The following is a 15,283-nucleotide window of genomic DNA, read 5'->3' on the forward strand; positions in this document are numbered from 1 at the left end:
TTATAAACAATTATAACCCATATGAGAACCACAGAATATGAGAAAGGGTGCTGTTCATTCAAAACACAATATGAATGGTTATATACATGATATAGATAAATACTGGAGAATGTGTGATTCAGTTGGAAATGACAGAACAGCAACACATCCTTTTAATCCGATCTATACATATGAAGGTATGGTGTTTCTGTTTACTTTCTTAACTCTCCCTCTGACACGTGATAAAGCATTTGTGTTGAGATTAGCAGGCGTTCTTCTGACTCCTATTGAGTGTGTAAGGGGATTAGCTGTGTCAGGAAGCAATGTGTTACTCTGAGGGACTGTCTGTCTGCACAGATACTAGCCCACATGTCTATGTGTATCACAGTAGAGACACTTTTGACACTGTCCCAATACCATTTAACTACTGTTCCAATACTCATATTTCTCTTCTCTCCCATCCTTTCCTATCTTCTCTCACCACTTTACTTTTCACACCTCTTCTCTGACCTCCTCTTTTACCTTCCCTTCAACTATCTCTATTTCTCTCCATTTCTCTCTCTGTCTCTCTCTCTCTCTGTCTCTCTCTCTCTGTCTCTCTCTCTCTCTCTGTCTCTCTCTCTCTCTGTCTCTCTCTCTGTCTCTCTCTCGCTCTCTGTCTCGCTCTCTGTCTCTCTCTCTGTCTCTCTCTCTCTGTCTCTCTCTCTGTCTCTCTCTCTCTCTCTCTCTCTCTCTCTCTCTCTCTCTCTCTCTTTCGCTATCTGTCTCTCTTTCTCTGTCTCTCTCGCTCTCTGTCTCTCTGTCTCTCTGTCTCTGTCTCGCTCTCTCTGTCTCTCTCTCTGTCTCTCTCTGTCTCTCTCTCTCTCTCTCTGTCTCTCTGTCTCTCTCTCTGTCTCTCTCTGTCTCTCTCTCTCTCTCTGTCTCTCTCTCTCTCTCTCTGTCTCTCTCTCTCTCTCTCTCTGTCTCTCTCTCTGTCTCTCTCTCTCTCTCTGTCTCTGTCTCTGTCTCTCTCTCTCTCTCTCTCTCTCTCTCTCTCTCTCTCTCTCTGTTGTTGCAGATGAGTATAAATCGGAGCTGAGGGAGCAGCTGCCTTTGATTGCAGGCTCAGCGGCTGCAGGAGTGGTCTTCCTTGTATCATTGGTGGCCATCTCCATCGTCTGCAGCAGGTAACAACCACTTAGTCATTGCTCATATCTGGTGTTACCGGGAATATGATCAACAGTTATGCCTCCCAGGAATTAAATGTTAATATTACAAATGTTTAATACAGTGCCTTAATATTGTCAAATATGGTTACATAACCGTATTTTGCTGATTCTTTGTTGCAGGAAGAGATCATACATGAAGGAGACTATATACAGTGACAAACTGCAGCACTACAGTACAGGCAGAGGTAAGCATAAAGCTCTCATCCCATCCCATCCCACACACACAACACACACCCCCACGGACCTTCCCACTCACACACTCTTCTACCAGTGACTCCACCAGAGGCAACACACAACATCTGACTCCCATCATCCCAGTCGGGCCCTTATATAACATCCTGGCTATTTTGATAGATTAACTATTTAAGACACAGCTCGTTACCTATCCTCCTTCATCCCTGCCTCCTTATTCCTCTCCGGTCCATACAGTGAGGGAAAAAAGTATTTGATCCCCTGCACCCGTGAGAAGGTGACAACAGTTGGTGCGATTATTCACAAATGGAAGAAACACAAAAGAACTGCCCATCTCTCTCGGCCTGGGGCTCCATGCAAGATCTCACCTCGTGGAGTTGCAATGATCATGAGAACGGTGAGGAATCAGTCCAGAACTACACGGGAGGATCTTGTCAATGATCTCAAGGCAGCTGGGACCATAGACACCAAGAAAACTGGTAACACACTACACCGTGAAGGACTGAAATCCTGCAGCGCCTGCAAGGTCCCCCTGCTCAAGAAAGCACATATACATGCCCGTCTGGAGTTTGCCAATGAACATCTGAATGATTCAGAGGACCACTGGGTGAAAGTGTTGTGGTCAGATGCTCTTTGGCACTAACTCAACTCGCAGTGTTTGGAGGAGGAATGCTGCCTATGACCCCAAGAACATCATCCCCACCGTCAAACATGGAGGTGGAAACATTATGCTTTGGGGGTGTTTTTCTGCTAAGGGGACAGGACAACTTCACCGCATCAAAGGGACGATGGACGGGGCCATGTACCGTCAAATCTTGGGTGAGAACCTCCTTCCCTTAGCCAGAGCATTGAAAATGGGTCGTTGATGGGTATTCCAGCATGACAATGACCCAAAACACACAGCCAAGGCAACAAAGGAGTGGCTCAAGAAGAAGCACATTAACCTGTAGTGACGCCCAGCCCGTGAACGGGACCGTTGTCATCATCTGACACTAATTTGCATAACGCAACGGACATAAATCTTCCTAGAAAATATTCCTATTCATGAAAATCACAAGTGAAATATATTGGAACACAGCTTAGCCTTTTGTTAATCACCCTGTCATCTCAGATTTTCAAAATAAGCTTTACAGCCAACGCTAGTCAAGCATTTGTGTAAGTTTATCATAGCCTAGCATATCATTATGCCTTGCTAGCAGCAGGTAAACTTGTCACGGAAATCAGAAAAGCAATCAAATTAAATCGTTTACCTTTGATGAACTTCGGATGTTTTCACTCAAGAGACTCCCAGGTAGACAGCCAAAGTTCATTTTTTCCCAAAATATTATTTTTGTAGGCGAAATAGCTCCGTTTGTTCTTCACGTTTGGCTGAGAAATCGCCCGGAAATTGCGGTCACCACAACGCTGAAAAATATTCCAAATGAGCTCCATAATATCGACAGAAACATGGCAAACGTTGTTTAGAATCAATCCTCAAGGTGTTTTTCTAATATCTATTCGATAATATATCCGCCGGCACAATTCCTTTTTCTCTAGGACCGATTGGAGTAATGGCTACCTCTGCACTTTACGCGAGAATCTCTCTCGGAGCCACCATGTGACCACATACGCAATGTGCCCCATACGGCTATTCTTCAACAGAAATGCGTAAAACTACGTCACAATGCTGTAGACACCTTGGGGAATACGTAGAAAGCGTAAGCTCGTTGATGGCACATTCACAGCCATATAGGGAGTCATTGGAACGCAGCGCTTTCAAAACCTGGGGCACTTCCGGATTGGATTTTTCTCAGGCTTTCGCCTGCAACATCAGTTCTGTTATACTCACAGACAATATCTTTACAGTTTTGGAAACGTTAGTGTTTTCTATCCAAAGATGTCAATTATATGCATATTCTAGCATCTTTTCCTGACAAAATATCCCGTTTGAAACGGGAACATTTTTTTTCCAAAAATGAAAATACTGCCCCCTAACACCAAGAGGTTAAGGTCCTGGAGTGGCCTAGCCAGTCACCAGACCTTAATCCCATAGAAAATCTGTGGAGTGAGCTGAAGGTTCGAGTTGCCAAAGGTCAGCCTCAACCTTAATGACTTGGAGAAGATCTGCACAGAGGAGTGGTACAAAATCCCTCCTGAGATGTGTGCAAATCTGGTGGCCAACTACAAGAAACGTCTGACCTCTGTGATTGCCAACAAGCGTTTTGCCACCAAGTACTAAGTCATGTTTTGCAGAGGGGTCAAATACTTATTTCTCTCATTAAAATGCAAATCAATTTATAACTTTTTTGACATGCGTTTTTCTGGATTTTTTTGTTGTTATTCTGACTCTCACTGTTCAAATAAACCTACCATTAATATTATAGACTGATCATTTCTTTGTCAGTGGGCAAACATACAAAACCAGCAGGGGATCAAATACTTGTTTCCCTCACTTTAGATGCTATACAATGGTGCCGGATGAGTTGAGATATCCCAACACAGTGCTTTAGGATGAGATACACCTTGTAAATGTACTCATTATGAATTTGTATCATGCGCTCTCTCTCTTTCTTTCTCTCTTTCACTCTCTCTCGCACACACATGTATACAAACACACACACACACACACACACACACACACACACACACACACACACACACACACACACACCTTCTACATACAGTGGGTTCTGGACCAGGGCAGTGGTCAGGGAATAGCGTCTAATGTATGTACAAGTTTCAGTGTTTTACAGCTAAAATGATCAATATTGGATAACATGCTGCCAATCGAGTGCCTACAGGGCCCTGACCTTTCACAGATCAACCTGTTACAATGGATTCTGAATCCGGCCTAATTAAGGGTGGATTTCCCAAGAGTCTTGTTGCCCTGTTCAGTTACTCCTCTCTTTCTCTCTCTCTCTCTCACTCGCTCTCTCGCTCTCTCGCTCTCTCGCTCTCTGTCTGTCTCTGTCTCTCTGTCTCTCTCTCTCAGGATTAACAGTCATTCTGTTTGATGGACACTCAGATCAGAGAGAAAGAGAATGTTTACATTTAGTATCTATTATTTCTCTCTGCCATCCCCATAAAAAGATGGTGCCACAGCACAGGTGAAGATAAAATATATAAACTGTTTGCTGTTTAAACAAGACATAAAATTATATGTTGCTGATCATAAATTGAATAGATTCTGCACATGTGGTGTGAAAAGATTTGGACGCTGTGCAGATATACCCTTATAATAGTACAGTCAGTGCAGGTTGCCAAGAAACCCATTATGGGATGGTGAGCTGTTTCTCTTCCCCCGGCGCCTGAGTAAATCCTCTCATTTGAGTGTGTTTGGATTCACTTAATTGTCTATTAAATCTGAGTATCCTATTGGTTCAAAGCAATTAGGACTATGTCAGAATGAGCCGATCCTGTTCCATTGAGAACCAAGCCTTGATCCCCACAAGAGCCACAGAATAGATGTTCTCAAGTCAACTGAGATGATTGTCCTTTACTTTCAATAGTTCCATTATTCTTCCATTTTTGTAGTGTAGAATATATGTAGAAAGAGGCAGATATCAGAAAAATCTATAGTTAACCTTGACCTTAAACTGGAAACTTTGGCTGGGTTTTCATAATTAAGTTTACTTCATTTTTTTCTTAATCATAAAAGTGAAATGCACATACACATTTAGGGATTGCTTTGCAGGTGCATAGGAAATGTTAAATAACAGTTTGAAGAAACATAGAAGCTATGACGAAGGCTGTGAGGCCAAAATGTTGGCAAAAAATACTGATACTGTGCAAGTGCAGTGTGTGGGATCTAATGAATTTTTCTCTGAATCTTAAAATAGGATGTCTACTGCAGGAGGTGATATTTCCTGGAATCTTTCATCTTAATGTGTGTTATGACGCTTTTCCCTCTCTTACGTTGCAATGTTTGCTAGGACTTTGTGAGTCACTCTGATCATCTTATATGTCCCTGGGATCAAAAACATTGTTTGGTCTGCTCGTCTTCTGCTTGGTTACCAGGGACTTTGTCCAACTTGCTTGGAGGTAAAAGAAACCAATCTAATAATTTGGTCAGCAAAATAGCAAGGGGGTGTCTGAGGACAGTTTTGATTACAGAAAAACGAATCATCACAGTTCAAATGGAGGCACCAGTGTGTAAGCACCAACATTCAAGCCAAATCTATGTGATTTTGATGCACTGTTAGGCTTGATTTTCCTTTGGCAAATCAGATCACGCCTCCATTTTGCTCCTCCCCTCCTATAGCCAGAAACTTAAATAGGAAGTACCTGTGGTAAGGACTGTTCAATGTTGGTCTGACCAATCAGAATCTTCAAGATTATTTTGATTGCGAGTACTGGGAATTGTTCCGGGCTGCCTCTGAGAATGGTATTGACGTATACACTGACTCAGTGACTGAGTTCATCAGGAAGTGCATAAAGGATGTTTTCCCACTCTGATGATTAGAACTTATACAAACCAAAAACCGTGGATAAATGGTTGCATTTGCGCAAAACTGAAAGCATGAACCACCGCATTTAACCATGGCAAGGTGACTGGAAACATGGACGTGTATGAACAGACCAGCTATGCACTCCATAAGGCAATCAAAGAGGCAAAACAATAGTACAGGAACGAAGTGGAGTCGCAATTCAACGGCTCAGACATGAGATGTACAGTGTGGCAAAAAAGTATTTAGTCAGCCACCAATTGTGCAAGTTCTCCCACTTAAAAAGATGAGAGAGGGCTGTAATTTTCATCATAGGTACACTTCAACTATGACAGACAAAATGGAGAAAAAAAATCTGAATACTTTCGCAAGGCACTGTACTTATAAGTGATATACTTATAAGTACAGTGGGGAGAACAAGTATTTGATACACTGACGATTTTGCAGGTTTTCCTACCTACAAAGCATGTAGAGGTCTGTAATTTTTATCATAGGTACACTTCAACTGTGAGAGACGGAATCTAAAACAAAATCCAGAAAATCACATTGTATGATTTTTAAGTAATTAATTTGAATTTATTTGCAAAATATGGTGGAAAATAAGTATTTGGTCAATAACAAAAGTTTATCTCAATACTTTGTTATATACTCTTTGTTGTTAATGACAGAGGTCAAACGTTTTCTGTAAGTCTTCACAAGGTTTTCACACACTGTTGCTGGTATTTTGGCCCATTCTTCCATGCAGATCTCCTCTAGAGCAGTGATGTTTTGGGGCTGTTGCTGGGCAACACGGACTTTCAACTCCCTCCAAAGATTTTCTATGGGGTTGAGATCTGGAGACTGGCTAGGCCCCTCCAGGACCTTGAAATGCTTCTTACGAAGCCACTCCTTCGTTGCCCGGGCGGTGTGTTTGGGGTCATTGTCATGCTGAAAGACCCAGCCATGTTTCATCTTCAATGCCCTTGCTGATGGAAGGAGGTTTTCACTCAAAATCTCATGATACATGGCCCCATTCATTCTTTCCTTTACACAAATCAGTCGTCCTGGTCCCCTTGCAGAAAAACAGCCCCAAAGCATGATGTTTTCACCCCCATGCTTCACAGTAGGTATGGTGTTCTTTGGATGCAACTCAGCATTCTTTGTCCTCCAAAAACGACGAGTTGAGTTTTTCCCAAAAAGTTATATTTTGGTTTCATCTGACCATATGACATTCTCCCAATCTTCTTCTGGATCATCCAAATGCTCTAGCAAACTTCAGACGGGCCTGGACATGTACTGGCTTAAGCAGGGGGACACGTTTGGCACTGCAGGATTTGAGTCCCTGGCGGCTTAGTGCGTTACTGATGGTAGGCTTTGTTACGTTGGTCCCAGCTCTCTGCAGGTCATTCACTAGGTCCCCCCGTGTGGTTCTGGGATTTTTGCTCACCGTTCTTGTGACCATTTTGACCCCACAGGGTGAGATCTTGCGTGGAGCCCCAGATCGAGGGAGATTATCAGTGGTCTTGTATGTCTTCCATTTCCTAATAATTGCTCCCACAGTTGATTTCTTCAAACCAAGCTGCTTACCTATTGCAGATTCAGTCTTCCCAGCCTGGTGCAGGTCTACAATTTTGTTTCTGGTGTCCTTTGACAGCTCTTTGGTCTTGGCCATAGTGGAGTTTGGAGTGTGACTGTTTGAGGTTGTGGACAGGTGTCTTTTATACTGATGACAAGTCCAAACAGGTGCCATTAATACAGGTAACGAGTGGAGGACAGAGGAGCCTCTTAAAGAAGTTACAGGTCTGTGAGAGCCAGAAATCTTGCTTGTTTGTAGGTGACCCAATACTTATTTTCCACCATATTTTGCAAATAAATTCATAAAAAAATCCTACAATGTGATTTTCTGGATTTTTTTCTCAGTTTGTCTGTCATAGTTGAAGTGTACCTATGATGTAAATTACAGGCCTCTCTCATCTTTTTAAGTGGGAGAACTTGCACAATTGGTGGCTGACTAAATACTTTTTTGCCCGACTGTATGTGGCAAGGACTCCAGACAATCAGCGATTATAAATCGGTGCCACACCGATGCCTCTCTCCCGGACAAGCTAAACACCTTCTTTGCCTACTTCGGGGAAAACATAGAGCCGCCTTCATGGGACTTACTGCATGTACTGCTTTTCAAGGAACCATAGTGGCTTTACAATTGTAGAAATGAAAAGAAAAACTTGAGTAAAAGTAAAGATACTGTAATACAAAATGACTCAAGTAAAAGTGAAAGTAGCCCAGTAAAATACTACTTCAGTAAAAGTCTAAAAGTCTATCAGATTTTAAATGTACTTAAATGCAGTGGTGGAAAAAGTACTACATTTTCATACTTGAGTAAAAGTTCAAGGTAAAGACTATACATCAAATTCCTTATATTTAGCAAACCAGGCGGCACAATTTCCTTTTTTATGACTTTTTTTTGACAGCCAAGGACACACTCCAACATCATTTACAAAGGAAGCATTTATGTTTAGTGAGTCCACCAGATCAGAGGCAGTAGGGATGACCAGGGACGTTCTCTTGATAAGTGTGTAAATTGGACATTTTTCCTGTGCTGCTAAGCATTCAAATTGTAACCAGTACTTTGGGTGTCTGCGGAAAATGTATGGAGTAAAAAGTAAAAGTTGGCATATATATTATATAGTAAACTAAAACACTGTAGTGGTCTTGGTGTAGCTGGTGCAGAGGAGTCAGGCGCAGGACAGCAGAAATGAGTAACACAAGTAACTTTACTCATATATTCCAAATAACATGTCGTAATACCGAGCACACATAAACGGACCGAACATACATAAGACGCACAGAAACCATGGGGAAAACAGAGGGTTAAATAATGAACATGTAACTGGGGAATTGAAACCAGGTGTGTAAAACAAAGACAAAACAAATGGAAAATGAAAAGTGGATCGGCGATGGCTAGAAGGAAGTCTTGACAAGTACAGATACCCCAAAAAACAACTTAAGTAATACTTTCAAGTATTTTACACAACTGCTGCTCAGTATAGTGAAGAGAGGAGTGTCTTAGTTGTGTATTTCTTTGCTTGTATGTGTGTGTGGGGGGGGGGGGGCGGGCCTCGTCAAAGAGGTTGGGCTTTAGGAGGGACTGAAAGGCAGTGATGGCCTCTGAGTCATGGATGGCTGGAGGGAGATTCAGAGCCTAGGAGCAACCGTGGAGAAGGCCCTGTCACTGAAGCTCTGGAGCTTCGACCTGGGGATAATAAGGTGGAATGGAGTGTGCGTGTTGGTTGGTAGGGGAAAAAGAGGTCTGAGAGGTAAGTGGGGGGCAAGGTGGTGAAGGCTTTGTAGTTTAGAAGGAGGATCTTGTAATCAATGCGTTGGGAGACAGTGGAGTTCACGGAGGACAGGGGTGATGTGCTGCCAGGTCTTAGTGTGGATGAGGAGTCGAACTGCAGAATTGTAACCATCCATTTGGAGATTATGGTGGGAGCTTGAGTTGATGCAGGAGAGAAGTGAGTTGCAGTAGTCAAGATGGAAGGAGATTAATGCATGTTTGAGGGTTTTAGCGGATTCAGCCCAACGCATCACTAGGGGCACACCGCCTGCCCTCAAGGACATCTACAGCATCCAGTTTCACAGGAAGGCCGAAGAAGATCTTCAAGGACCTCAGCAGTCTGAGCCACGGCCTGTTCATCTAGAAGGCGGAAACAGTACAGGTCCATCAAAGCTGGGCAGAGAGACTGAAAAAACTACTTTCATCTCCAGGCCATCAGACTGTTAAATAGTCACCGCTGGCCGGCCTCCGCCCAGTACCCTGTCCTGAAATTAGTCACTGTCACTAGCCGGCTACCGTCTGGCATTCTACCCTGCGCCTTAGAGACTGCTGGCCACACTGGTCACTAACTATGTTTACATACTGTTTTACATGCTTCATATATACAGTGTATTCGGAAAGTATTCAGACCCCTTCACTTTTTCCACATTTTGATACGTTACAGCCTTATTTAAAAATTAATTAAATACATTTTTTCCTCATCAATCTACACATAATACACCATTATGACTAAGCAAAAACAGGTTTTTAGATTTTTTTGCAAATGTATTACAGATAACAAAAACAGAAATACCTAAATAAGTATTCAGACCCTTTTCTATGAGACTCGAAATTGAGCTCAGGTGCATTCTGTTTTGATTGATCATCCTTGATTGGAGTCCATCTGTGCTAAATTAAATTGATTGGACATGATTTGGAAAGACACACACCTGTCTATATGAGGTCTCACAATTAACAGTGCATGTCAGAGTGAAAATCAAGCCTTGAGGTTGAAGGAATTGTCCGTAGAGCTCCGAGACAGGATTTTTTTGTGGAGTCACAGATCTGGGGAAGGGTACCAAAACATTTCTGCAGCATTGAAGGTCCCCAAGAACACAGTGACCTCCATCATTCTTAAATGAAAGAAGTTTGGAACCACCAAGACTCTTGCTAGAGCTGGCCGCCCAGCCAGACTGAGCATTCAGGGGAGAAGGGCCTTGGTCAGGGAGGTGACCAAGAACCCAATGGTCACTCTGACAGAGCTCCAGAGTTCCTCTGTGGAGATGAGAGAACCTTCCAGAAGGACAATCATCTCTGTAGCACTCCACAAATCAGGCCTTTATTGTAGAGTGGCCAGACGTAAGCCACTCCTCAGTAAAAGGCACATGACAGCCCATTTGGAGTTTTCCAAAAGTCACCTAAAGGATTCTCAGACCATCAGAAACAAGATTCTCTGGTCTTATGAAACCAAGATTGAACCCTCTGTCAAACATCACATCTGGAGGAAACCTGGCACCATCCCTATGGTGAAGCATGGTGGTGGAAGCATCATGCTGTGGAGATGTTTTTCAGCGGCAGGGACTGGGAGACTAGTCAGGATTGAGGGAAAGATGAACGGAACAAAGTACAGAGAGATCCTTGATGAAAACCTGCTCCAGAGCGCTCAGGACCTCACACTGGGGCGAAGGTTCACCTTCCAACAGGACAATGACCCTAATCACACAGCCAAGACAACCCAGGAGTGGCTTCGGGACAAGTGTCTGAATGTCCTTAAGAGGCTCAAACAGAGCCCAGACTTGAACCCGATCGAACATCTCTGGAGAGACCTGAAAATAGCTGTGCAGCGATACTCCCCATCCAACCTGACAGAGCTTGAGAGGATCTGCAGAAAATAATGGGAGAAACTCCCCAAATACAGGTCTTCCACGCTTGTAGCGTGATACCCAAGAAGACACAATTGAGAGCATCCTGTCCACCCGAGCCACTGCCTGTTCACCCCGCTATCATCCAGAAGGCGAGGTCAGTACAGGTGCATCAAAGCTGGGACCAAAAGACTGAAAACAGCTTCTATCTCAAGGCCACCAGACAGTTAAATAGTAATCACTAGCACATTAGAGGCTGCTGTCTATATACATAGACTTGAAATTACTGGCCACTTAAATAAATGGAAAACTAGTCACTTTAATAATGTTTTCATATCTTGCTTTACTCATCTCTTATATACTGTATTCTATGCTATTCAACTGTATCTTGGTCTATGCTGCTCTGACATTGCTTGTCCACATATATTCTTAATTCCATTCCTTTGTTAAATATTACTGCACTGTTGGAGCTAGAAACACAGGCATTTTGCTACACCCGCAGTAACATCTGCTATACATGCGTATGTGACCAATAACATTTTATTTTACTTGACATGAGTCTGTAATCGCTGCCAAAGGTGCTTCAACAAAGTACTGAGTAAAGGGTCTGACTACTTATGTAAATGTGATATTTAAGTTTTTATTTTTAATACATCTGCAAACATTTCTTAAAACCTGTTTTTGTTTCATCATTATGGGGTATTGTGTGTAGATTGAGGATCTTTAAAAAAAAATCAATTTTAGAATAAGGCTGTAACAAAATGTTGGAAATAGTCAAAGGGTCTGAATACTTTCCGAATGCACTGTATATACTGTATTCTAGTCAAGGCTCATCCTATATAATTACTGTGGAACGCTTTCAACACCTTGTAGAGTCCATGCCCCAACGAATTGAGGCTGTTCTGAGGGCAAGGGGGGGGGGGTGTGTTTGTGTGTGTATTGTTTTGTATTTTTAGGTATTACTGCCCTGTTGGGGCTAGAAACATAAGAATTTCACTGCACCTGCATAACATCTGCAAAATATGTGTAACCCAACCAATAACATTTGATTTATTAATGTTAGTGTCTCATAAAATCGGTTCCAGGACAACAGTCAGGATCGACTCTTCAGTCTAAAAAACACATTTATGCCCACTCACACACATACACACTTGCCAAATCACACACATATTTTCGTAAGGTCTTTGCGTTCTGTATTTCTCATTTGGTCATTGCTCCGGATGACAGGAGCACTCCAAGCTACTATTGTCAGTGACTCACCCGTATCATCTGTACAGAGGGTAATGTGATATTGTGTCATTTTTATCAGTTTATGCTCAGTTCCTGAAGGTGGGATAGAGGAGCCAAGGAAATTGCCTTCCACATCAATTACGGGAAATAGTTTACATCTCTGTGTGTGTGAGAGCAAGAGAGAGAGTTTGGAAAGAAAAACATGGAGATGACATGCACACACATACTGTACATACATATAGTCACACACGGACAAACACTGATGATATATTTGTTTGAGCTTCCCCGTGCTCATCCTAACCTCTCATCCTCCTCGGCCTTTGTTCCAGAACTCTCTCTGAGACCGGACATGTCCAACTGCCCTTCCCCCATGGGATGCCCCACCCACTTCTCTGGCTCACCAGGGATTAAGATCTACATCGATCCCTTCACCTACGAGGACCCCAACGAGGCCGTCCGAGAGTTTGCCAAGGAGATCGACGTGTCTTGTGTGAAGATCGAGGAGGTCATTGGTGCAGGTGACATGGTGGAAATGGAGTACCTCTTCGGCATCCATGAATCTATATCATTTTCTCCTCCACTTTCTCTTTACCTGTACAGTATCCAGGTGTTAGCACAGCTATTCAGTTTTTTTTAAACCACTTTTTTAATCTAATTTGTTTTGCTTTTAGATAGAGAACCATATCCACTTCACAGAGCTCCTCTCTTGACAGAGAGCAAATTTAGCCGCTATCTCAGTAACCGGACCACCTCCATCTATAATTCATGCTGATTTTATCTGTTGGGGACATTTATTTTTTACTTGACATGACATATTCATGCATTCAGCAAAAGAACGGTCCTCTCACTGGCTGATGTTTGACATCTGCGGACTTGTCAGCACAGCACTTGTCTTATGACCCTGAAGCTGGGCTCTATTATCTCTGCGTCTGTCACACATACAGTGTTTTATCTTTATGGGGACTTTTGATTGTACATGTGCTATATGTAATTGAATAGGAAGTTAAAATATATGGCATCAGCTTGCATACATGTAGCTGGCTGTGTAATAAGGTAATCAATCAGTAATCCCATGTCTTTTCCTCCAGGCGAGTTTGGGGAGGTGTATAAGGGTCGTCTGAAGCCGGCTGGGAAGAGGGAGCTGTATGTGGCCATTAAGACCCTGAAGGCGGGCTACGTGGAGAAGCAGAGGCGGGACTTCCTGTCTGAGGCCAGCATCATGGGCCAGTTTGACCACCCCAACATCATCCGACTGGAGGGCGTGGTCACTAAGAGCCGGCCAGTCATGATCATCACAGAGTTTATGGAGAATGGGGCCCTGGACTCCTTCCTGAGGGTGAGAAAGGGAGCACTGCTTTGTTATTATGTTTTAACCTACTCAGAACACCACCCCGGGCACAGCTTTCACTTAATAGGGCCACTGTGTGGTTTGATACAGTGCCTTCAGAAAGTATTCACACCCATTGACTTTTTCCACATTTTGTTGTGTTACAAAGTGGGATTAAAATGGATTTAATTGTTATTTTTTGTCAACAATACACAGAAACTTCTCTGTAATTGTAACGGCTTTGGTCGTCGGATGAGGAAGAGTAGTCGGACCAAAGCGCAGCGTGGTAAGTGTTCATGTTTGTTTATTGAACTGAACACTAATACAAAATAACCAGAGAATAAATTAAACAGAAACAGTCCCGTAAGGTGCAAACACTAAACAGAAAATAACTACCCACAAAACCCATGTGGGAAAATGCTACCTAAGTATGGTTCCCAATCAGAGACAACGATAGACAGCTGTCCCTGATTGAGAACCATAGCTGGCCAAAACAAAGCAATACAAAACATAGAAAAATCGCACCCTGACCAAACCAAAATAGAGACATAAAAGCTCTCTATGGTCAGTGCGTGACAGTAATTTCAAAGTGGAAGAAAATTATTATAAATTGATGGAAAATAAAACACTAATATATCTTGATTAGATAAGTATTCAACCCCCTGAGTCAATACATGTTATAATCACGTTTGGCAGCAATTACAGCTGTGGGTCTTGCCATTGATTTTCAAGCAGATGTTAAGTCAAAACTGTAACTAATCCACTCAGGAACATTCCATTGTGTCTTGGTAAATATCTCCAGTGTATACAGTGGGGCAAAAAAAGTATTTAGTCAGCCACCAATTGTGCAAGTTCTCCCACTTAAAAAGATGAGAGAGGCCTGTAATTTTCATCATAGGTACACTTCCACCATGACAGACAAAATGAGAAGAAAGAAATCCAGAAAATCACATTGTAGGATTTTTAATGAATTTATTTGCAAATTATGGTGGAAAATAAGTATTTGGTCACCTACAAACAAGCAAGATTTCTGGCTCTCACAGACCTGTAACTTCTTCTTTAAGAGGCTCCTCTGTCCTCCACTCGTTACCTGTATTAATGGCACCTGTTTGAACTTGTTATCAGTATAAAAGACACCTGTCCACAACCTCAAACAGTCACACTCCAAACTCCACTATGGCCAAGACCAAAGAGCTGTCAAAGGACACCAGAAACAAAATTGTAGAGCTGCACCAGGCTGGGAAGACTGAATCTGCAATAGGTAAGCAGCTTGGTTTGAAGAAATCAACTGTGGGAGCAATTATTAGGAAATGGAAGACACGAGACCACTGATAATCTCCCTCGATCTGGGGCTCCACGCAAGATCTCACCCTGTGGGGTCAAAATTATCACAAGAATGGTGAGCAAAAATCCCAGAACCCCACGAGGGGACCTAGTGAATGACCTGCAGAGAGCTGGGAACAAAGTAACAAAGCCTACCATCAGTAACTCACTACGCCGCCAGGGACTCAAATCCTGCAGTGCCAGACGTGTCCCCCTGCTTAAGCCAGTACATGTCCAGGCCCGTCTGAAGTTTGCTAGAGAGCATTTGGATGATCCAGAAGAAGATTGGGAGAATGTCATATGGTCAGATCAAACCAAAATAGAACTTCTTGGTAAAAACTGAACTCGTCGTGTTTGGAGGACAAAGAATGCTGAGTTGCATCCAAAGAACACCATACCTACTGTGAAGCATGGGGGTGGAAACATCATGCTTTGGGGCTGTT

General features: G+C 42.8%; 1 protein-coding gene across 1 annotated transcript in view; it reads left to right on the forward strand.

Moving 5' to 3' along the window:
- Window positions 1–15,283, forward strand: part of LOC115108408 (ephrin type-B receptor 1-like) — a 208,327-nt gene that overhangs the window by 165,502 nt on the left and 27,542 nt on the right. The window contains exons 8-11 of the mRNA XM_029632688.2: window positions 1,037–1,145; window positions 1,308–1,372; window positions 12,520–12,708; window positions 13,279–13,526. Coding sequence (XP_029488548.1) covers window positions 1,037–1,145; window positions 1,308–1,372; window positions 12,520–12,708; window positions 13,279–13,526 — 611 coding nt within the window. The remainder of the gene's footprint in view (window positions 1–1,036; window positions 1,146–1,307; window positions 1,373–12,519; window positions 12,709–13,278; window positions 13,527–15,283) is intronic.

This window comes from Oncorhynchus nerka, linkage group LG24, assembly GCF_034236695.1.
Source record: "Oncorhynchus nerka isolate Pitt River linkage group LG24, Oner_Uvic_2.0, whole genome shotgun sequence".
NCBI lineage: Eukaryota > Metazoa > Chordata > Actinopteri > Salmoniformes > Salmonidae > Oncorhynchus > Oncorhynchus nerka.